This window comes from Adelges cooleyi, unplaced genomic scaffold (genome assembly GCF_023614345.1).
Source record: "Adelges cooleyi isolate 19-005CV unplaced genomic scaffold, UGA_ACOO_1.1 ACOO_flye_CR_arks_rails_tigmint_CR_PRNA_30, whole genome shotgun sequence".
Lineage (NCBI taxonomy): Eukaryota > Metazoa > Arthropoda > Insecta > Hemiptera > Adelgidae > Adelges > Adelges cooleyi.
This window is the reverse complement of record NW_026095971.1, coordinates 19,739,753-19,748,435: the sequence shown is the minus strand read 5'-3', so window position 1 is coordinate 19,748,435 and position 8,683 is coordinate 19,739,753. Positions and strand designations below refer to the sequence as shown.

The 8,683-nt window shown below is 27.0% G+C and overlaps 1 protein-coding gene across 3 annotated transcripts; it reads left to right on the top strand.

The window, feature by feature from the left end:
• Positions 1 to 406: 406 nt before the first annotated feature.
• Positions 407 to 7,781, top strand: LOC126838249 (vacuolar protein sorting-associated protein 51 homolog). 3 transcript variants are annotated; one of them, XM_050572537.1, is made up of 17 exons: positions 407 to 459; positions 550 to 667; positions 1,370 to 1,504; positions 2,040 to 2,141; positions 2,207 to 2,326; positions 2,783 to 2,923; positions 3,364 to 3,516; positions 3,588 to 3,691; positions 3,748 to 3,948; positions 4,899 to 5,112; positions 5,183 to 5,401; positions 5,471 to 5,635; positions 5,701 to 5,811; positions 5,868 to 6,095; positions 6,655 to 6,767; positions 7,444 to 7,554; positions 7,621 to 7,781. In XM_050572537.1, exons 2-16 carry the CDS (start codon positions 587 to 589, stop codon positions 7,550 to 7,552), a joined length of 2,196 nt encoding a protein of 731 aa, XP_050428494.1. In that variant the 5' UTR covers positions 407 to 459; positions 550 to 586; the 3' UTR covers positions 7,553 to 7,554; positions 7,621 to 7,781. The 3 variants fall into 3 exon arrangements, with proteins under 3 accessions (XP_050428494.1, XP_050428493.1, XP_050428495.1); XM_050572536.1 differs by lacking the exon at positions 407 to 459 and having other exon boundaries at positions 460 to 667; XM_050572538.1 differs by lacking the exon at positions 407 to 459 and having other exon boundaries at positions 466 to 667; positions 7,444 to 7,548; positions 7,615 to 7,781.
• Positions 7,782 to 8,683: the final 902 nt, after the last annotated feature.

The following is an 8,683-nucleotide window of genomic DNA, read 5'->3' as shown; positions in this document are numbered from 1 at the left end:
TGTAGTTTGTACAGCAGCTAAGTACTAAGCAATACTTTTAATCAAAGATAATAGGATAGGTCATACTCATATTAACCAAGTAAGATGTCGCGTTTCGAATCAGGGAAGAGAGAGAAGCAGTTATTTTTTCCACAGAAATATCTATGTCTCTTTTTTGCAAGAGGTTATTTCTAGGTATAGCTGTATGACGTTGTCTCCTTATTTTATTATGTATGCTTAAAACACAGAATAGATTAAATCTAATTTAATAATTTCATAGATTAATTACTTTATAAAATTATTTTTGCATATTATTGGACTCTTCACTCTTATCATTTTTCGGACAACTGCCGACCCCCTCTTTTTTTATTCCAAAAGACTATCACCATAGATTATAAATATTTATATTTATAATCAATGTTATCATTACTGATTAAAGATAATTAATCGTGCTGTAGACTCTACAGTATCATATAAAAGGTAAATAACTAATAAGTAGAGTATTATAAATTACTTATTAGTTATTAGCAAAGAAAGTTGTATATTCAAATAATCTATATTGGTTTTCAGTTTTTAAACAATATTTTGTGTATTTATCTATGACAATATGGATATTAAACCAGGTAGTCCTTACGATATAAATGGAGCGTGTTTTAATGCTGATATTTATGTCAAAAAAGTACTGAAGGTAAGTTATGTTTAATGATGTATAGATGCACTTTACCGGACAACTTTTTTTTGTATTGCTACTTGATGTGTTTTTAATCTGATTACGAATTTGGCGGACTTTTCTAGTTCAATAGTTATAGCTACTAAAACTTTGAGAATTATTGTAACGTGAGATATTTATGGTGTTTTGTGAGTTTGCACCACTTGTGTCACGTTTTAGTTGCGGCAGTCTGCTACGCAATTAAAAAACACTATGTTGTTAATCTCGGACAGCTGTCGAGTGTCACAATTTGAATGTGTTCAGATCAGTTTAGTGTAGTATCAAGTTTTGGTGTTTTATTCCATTTAGGTAAGCTATTTTTTGCTCTTGGCATTTGGGGGCCGTGAGCCCCCGCGAGAATCTCTAGGGGCTTAAGTCAGCAAGCATAGGGAATCACATAAAATAGTGGTTATACTGTAAGAGCGCTCACATGCTATGCTTTGCTGACCGCCACAGCTCGCTAACACTAGTGAACAGCTATTTCACGCAACACTAATTCTCAAAGTTATATAGTTATAACTTTTAAACTAGAAGAGTCCACCAATTTTTTACTTCAGTTTCATAATAGTTATAAAAAAATTCCTGCAAGGCAAAAAAAAAAATAGCAATATAAAAGGTGCCCAGTATTAAAGTGCAACTTTCTAGTTAAGTACTAATTTCTAATTTTGATTTTATTATTAGGAATCTAATTTGAAACAAGTGATGGACCATGAAAGAGAAATACATCAGGATATTCAATCATTACATTCTGACATGCAAACATTAGTTTATGAAAATTATAATAAATTTATAATAGCAACTAATACAATTGGAAAGGTAATGAATAAACATTAAACAACTGCTTAGTTAAACTTAAACAATTAGAAGTGAGGTACTTAAATGTTAAAAATAAAATTATGCTTTTAGTTTTTCAGAAATGTAACCACTAATTGTATATTATAAAATCAGTTATTTCTTTAAACTGTATTCACAACAAATCACAGTGCTCTTATAAGGGTTTATGGAATCTATGATATTTTGTGCAACCTAGCGTAAATGAATATTAACTACACTAAACATTAAACCTTTATAGAACCCCTAAGCCTCTTGACTAAGTACAGATTCTCCTTTATTTTTACGTTTTATCTTTCCTAAATTAAAAAGAAAAACTTGACAAACGTTTAAATTTATATTTTGGTAGTTCTGAATTGAATATTAACAGTATGAGTCATAAGTTAAGGATGCATTGCAAGATTTGATGATTGATAAAATAACATAAAAAAATTTGATGTAGATGAAATGATCATTAATGTTACATTCTATAAAATACATATAAATGTTGAACTAAAAAAAAATTCATTTTGAAAATCAGATGAAAAATGACTTTAAAAATTTGGAAGGAGACATGGAAATTCTTTTGTCTAAGATGGATGAAATAACAAAATCATCAGAAACTATTACATCATCATTGCATGTATAGTATACATTTTTTTAATACAAATAAAAATTATTTCTTGTATAGTTTTATTTATTTTATAGGCCAATAGAGATGAAATAAGTAAGCTCTCCGAAACTCACAAGCTGTTAAAACGTTTTCAGTTTGTTTATACTCTTCCAACTACACTGAAGAAACTATTAGAAAACGGAGATTATGCACAAGTAATTTGATTTTGTTTATTGTTGTTGATTTACTAAAATAGTATAAAAAATATTACATTATATTTTCATTGCCTATACAAATGGTATTATAATTGGTTTCTGACATGTCTTCAGTGCTGCAACTAAAGTGCACTTTAGTGCAGGACAAGCATTGCACCCCTCAGCAGTCTTAGAAGTATTTTGCCGATAACGCGGTGGCAATTTATTTGATTAATAACGGGATTAAAGCGTGACTATCTTTTAAAAATCGGACAAAAAACATCTCGTCAGAACAAGGGGAAATTTTATAACAAATTATAATATGATAAAATAACAAAAACTTATATTAACAACATGACCAATTTAAAACTAGTATTTAATCATCTATATTTATAAGTGTAATTCTAATATTAACTATAAATACCGATTTGAGTTATATTATTGTTCATTTAATTTAATTTTGTGTTTACAATTTAGGTAGTTCAAGAATATTTACATGCTTTACGAGTCTTAACTCAGTATGGGAACCAAGAATCACTTAAGGGTATACTTAAAGACTGCAATGACATTGTTAAAGATCTAATGAAAATTTTATATAGTCATTTGAGAGACAAAGATGTAAGTAATGAGTTAATCAATTTGATTTCAGCTGTAAATGTATTATTTTGTAAAGATGTTTTTTTTATTTTAATATTTTTGTGTCTGGACTCACAATATCTTCTAAACTTATAACTCTTAAAACCGATTTTTCATGTAACACACCTCTATAAATAGATCAGAAATCATATCTGTAGGTTACTTTACGGCTGAAAAAATTAAAAACGAGCTATAGGTAACTTTATTAAAACTAGCTAAATTTGTATGTTATATCCTTTAGATATAATACTCTTAATATCCATTGACAAACCAAAAAAAATATCAAAATTACTTTTTCCATCTATTGCCTACTTCCTACTTTACAAGTTTAAAGCAAGTATGGGCTTTGGCTGTTTACAGAATAGGTTAAAGTAAAGCAGTAAAAACATTACATAATAATATAAATTTTGAAATTTTTTTAGTTATCTGGAAAAGAATTAGCAAAATCTGTGGACTTATTACTTCAACTTAATGAACCAGTTCAAACATTAAGCAAAGAATTTTTGTTACATTCAAAAACTAGACTTTTCGAATATCTGGATATATTACAACTGCAAGTGGAAAATTTGAATCAAGTAAGAATTATCAAATAATTGCCGCTGTAGTTCTTATCATTAAATTATACATATGTGTTATTTTGTTTTAGGATATGATTCAATTTATTGATTTAGGAAGTGATACATTTCTTAGTCAATTGTGTTTAGTAATAGCATCATTTAAGGAAATGTTTATAGACAATTTATCAAAAAAGTATTTTTTATTTTTGTATAAATATGAACATTGTTCCAACTATGCATATTTTTTAGCGATGATAATGAAGAAGCTGATATAACTATAAATCAACTGAACATATTTGTTGATGACAATATGACACGTTATTTAGAAATAATACAGCAGTATATTGATAAAAACACTAGCGATACAGCTATTTTAGTCAGAGCTTTAGACAGATTTTATAAAAAATTGCAAGCTATTGGAAAATTATTTTCATATAAAGATTACACGTGGTAAGTAAATCACATATTATGAAAGGCTGATGAAAACAACCGTGACAATTGGAGTTATTCAAAAGGAATCAATGTATTTTTAATTAATTTTGAAAACTCAAAACGTACTATTACGCTTAAAAGATCACAAGTATTTTATAATTAATTAAATTTAGTATGTTTTTTATTGTTTTTTTTTCAGACTAAGTGTAAACCTAATGTTTTTTAACCAATAGGTCATTTTTTAATAAATTTGAATTTATGGGTTCAATATCTCTAAAACTATATTCTATTTCAATTATAAATATTTTGATAATATTCTTTTGAAAAATATGTAATCATAAGTGTGCATTTGGAATATTATAAAATGGGATTATTTTTAACTTGTATTTTACCAAAAACATTTTTTAAGAAATCATGTTTGATATTATTATTTTATAACAACTTTTTTATGTGAACACATTATATTAAAATTTTTTTTTTTTTGTAAATAAGTAAATATTTAAAATTAGGCAGCTTAAATTACATAAAGTTTAATCACTTTATTTTCAAGTATACTTAACATTTTTTTATAAAACCTAGTCCGTATTACTTTGTCAATACTTTTTTGAATACTTTTATTTTCAAATATTTTAAAAGTAAATATCACTCAAACATATCTCTGGAAGTGTTTGAATAATACTAAAATATTTAAAAAAAAGTAATTTAATTGAACTAAGGGTCATAAATACATATACTTGTTATACAACACATAAAGATTCAGGTTGATTTAAATCATTGATTGTGTTTCACTCAAAAATTGTCTTGGTTGATTTTTTGATAATGCATTTAACTAATTTTTTTAGTTATGCAGGTCCATTAATTTATAATTTTTTAACAGATGTATTTGGGGTTGGTTACAATCTGCTTAACATCTTTCATAATATAAAAACCAAGAATAAACTATTGTTTCATTACACATTTGTTTACAGTAATGCTATGGAGATCATTTCTTCTGCTGCACGTCGACAATGTAAATTACATTTGGCAATGCTAAAGGCAAATTTTAATGATAAACTAGCGACAGTCCGACAGTCCTTAGCTTCATTACAAAAGTCAAATATTGGTGTGAATAGTACAGATTCTTTAGCTTCACTAACGTCAGATGTTATAGAAAAAGTCAAAGGAATTCTAAAAGACATTTCTGTAAGTAAAACAATTGTAATTGTTTTGTCTAGATGAAGTAATACATTTTTTTTTTTTTTTAACCGAATAGGCATTTTTAGAACCTGAAGTGTCCTTTTCATCAAAACATGTTCTTCGTCAGTCTATCAGTGTAGATAATGTGCGGGAAGGTATCATTGTTGGATTTTTACATTATTTATCTTCTACAGCTCGTTCCTATACTCTTTGCACACCTTGTCCACCTCCTTTTCTTTTTTTATTACTTACAAAAATGTGTTTGGAGTATCAGACGTCTGGAATTAGTGGTTTGGTAACAATTTATATTTATCTTTCTTAAAAGAATTGTGTATTATATTAATTTATTCTAATAATGTTTTAGTTGCATCTAGTTGATGAAAATTATGAGATCAATAAATACTTTAATAGCAAAAATAATAATGCTATACAACTTAGTTCTGAAGCTGAGCTTGCTCAAGGTATGCATAACGTTGCCCAAGACCTTGTTAATTATTATGTTCGTGTCGAAGGATTATCCATTTCACAAGTAAATAATGAAGCGAGTAATAAGTAATTAGTAAATTAATTCGACTATAATATATGGTTTTATAGATGTTAAAAAAATCAGTAGAAACAAGAGATTGGCTTCATAGTTTTGAGCCAAGAACAGTACGAGCTGTTATGAAAAGAGTTGTGGAAGAAATTACAGCTGTCGATAGCCAAGTAATTATTAAATTTCACTTTATAGTACATTTGTGTCATTCAATTACATTGTATAGGTTGGCGAATTATTTGAAGAAGGAACTCGAACCGATAGAAGTAGTGATTCTAGTCGTAGGACCCAAATGTCTAGGCATATCAGAGCATGGTCATCTGGTGGCACAGCTACAAATACACAGACGTTTTCTGCTATCAATCGTCTCTTCTCGGAGCGTATTGATATATTTTCCCCAGTTCAATTTTCTAGAGTTTCAATCACTACTGGAATCATTAAAATAAGTCTGAAGGTAAAGATAACATAAGGCATAAATCTATTTCAGTCTTATAATAATGTATGGTTAGATAGATTGATGGATACTTACTGGAACTTTTCGGAAACTTGAGAGTTTCTTATAGTGCAGTAGATTGTAGAATAATAATTGGTTAAATTTCGGGGAGTTTTGATAAAATGAGAGAGTATTTAAGAGTAATATGTATTTTATTTAAAATAATTTTTTGGTTAAGTATTAAGATGGATTGAAAAATCTTTCTTGGTTTATAGTATATCAAAGAAAAGTTACATTATGGTTTTAGCAACTTTGAAAATAGTTTTTGTGTAAGCTTATATTAATAGATGCTTTTATTGTGATTTTTAATTTGATTACATTTGCAATGATTTTATTGCACGATAACATAAATGTCAAAAAACAGTGATGGTAAAGAGTGAACCCCCTGTTATCATACACACAGTCGTCATTAAGCATAATGTTTTTTTTCTCATTTACAATGCTCTATTTAACAACTGTGTTAGATTAAAGTTAATATAGGCTACTAAAATAAGTATACTAATATATTTTTAATTTTCAGACTCTTTTGGAATGTGTTCGCCTAAGAACCTTTAACAGATTTGGTCTGCAACAAATGCAAGTCGATATTCACTATTTGCAACTATATTTATGGCGATTTGTATCGGATGAAAAGTAATGATTTTTTTATTGTTTTTAGTTTAAAAAAAAATAAAGCAGCCAATGTAAACATTTTAAATTAAGGTTATTTAATTTAAACTTCTCAAATTTTTATTTTTCAATAACATCTTTAGCCTTTTAAAGGAAGCTTGGGGTAAGGTAGATGAAATGTTTACCTAAGTCACACTTTATTTAAGTCTGTCTGAAAACAGCACGACTGATAAATGGTTAACCAATTTTGACTAAACTAAATTAACGATTAAAGTTTTGAGCATTATATACAATAATTTAAAATCTGTTATTTATTTAATTATTATTAATTAAAAACCCTATCTACAAAAATATACCTTTTAGGTGAATAGTGTTGCAATCTTTAGTGCTAATAGCAAACATTTTTATTATATTTATAATGGATGCAAATTCATGCTTATAATTAAATTTGTAATCATTACATAATTTATTTCACTAATCAAATTTGTTTAGGTAACTTTAATCCTATTAGTAAAGAACTTACGTGTTATTGATCTTTAGGTTATGCTTTGTAAATGAATTCAACGAGTGTTATATATATCAAACTTGAAGTCATGTATACAATGCTTTTAAACTTATTCGTGAACAATTTGTTTTGCCCATCACTGCCTATGACTTGTAATGAATTGATATTAATGTCTTTATTAAACATATTTTTTAGCTTGGTGCATTTATTATTGGATGAAATACTTAGCAGTTCAGTTCATAGATGCTTAAGCCCAGCGTTAATGGAACCTAGTGTAATAGAAATTATATGCGAAAAAGGGTAAAGGTTTCTGTTTTTTTTTTTATAATTATTATTCCAATGTTATAATTTTGATCATGGTTACAGCTAAAGTTTTGGAGAAAATTCACACTTTACTCTAATAAAAAACAATACCTTCTAGAACAAATAGATTTGATTTGTTCTGGAGAGAATTACTGAGTAAAAAAAAATTGTTTTAAAATTAATTTATTTTTTTAATGTATGAAATTTAATGTATATAATTCTGAAAACCTACCAGTTATAAATAAATAAATTTATTGTCAATTGGGATTTACCTTATAAATAAGTATTTATTTTATTAATAAAAAAATTACACATCATACATTATTCCGCTTTGTGTGAAAAACATTAGATCATTGAATACCAAAGCGATCAAGGCCATCAGACCAATTTCTTTCCTCATTTCTAAGGAGGAACATATAGTCAATCTTTTGCAAAATATTAATTTAAAGGTTAAACTGTGTTGTGTAATTATTAGTTCAGTTATTTTTTGGACTATCACATCAATGTCATAACAAATATTGAAAATTATAACGTAAAAAAGAGTTATAGTTATTGTGTATTATTTGGGTATTTTGCTCTAAAATCATCAGAGAGAGAGTAAAACACATTCTACGTAGGTATGTTATAATGCTGAGAAAATTGGGTGTATAGCGTAATATTAGGTACTCCATAAAAATTATTTCATTTAATAAAATAAATGTGTAGTTTTAGGAAGGTCACATTAGTTTTGACGCCTGCTTAAAACCGTTTTTCAAAATCTTTGTTACAATTGTCGAATACGTTAATCAGATAATATAACGAATAATTATTCAGTGTGATCCATCTTTTAGATGTTTGTATATAATACTAAGATTGAATACCTACTTTCATTTATTTATATTAATTAATTTTTTATGTTTTGGGATTATTACATAGTCAACTTCTAGGTTCCTATAGGTATTTAGAACTAATCATTTTTAAATATCCATTTACCTGTAATACGTGTAAAAAAATAATAAGAATTTATTATTATTAAGAGAAAATTACGTATAAGTGTTTACTTAAAAAATATTGGTAACGGAAGCCAATATTGAATATATACGATGAAGACGTGTAATATGTTGTTGTCCCGATACCATAATTTTGTGACTGA

Excerpts from the sequence above, each read along its gene's own strand:
- LOC126838249 (XM_050572537.1), top strand. The coding sequence starts at position 587 with ATGGATATTAAACCAGGTAGTCCTTACGATATAAATGGAGCGTGTTTT. Across the intron at positions 2,327-2,782 it reads AAAACGGAGATTATGCACAA|GTAGTTCAAGAATATTTACA; the intron begins GTAATTTGATTT and ends TTTACAATTTAG. Across the intron at positions 5,113-5,182 it reads GAATTCTAAAAGACATTTCT|GCATTTTTAGAACCTGAAGT; the intron begins GTAAGTAAAACA and ends TTAACCGAATAG.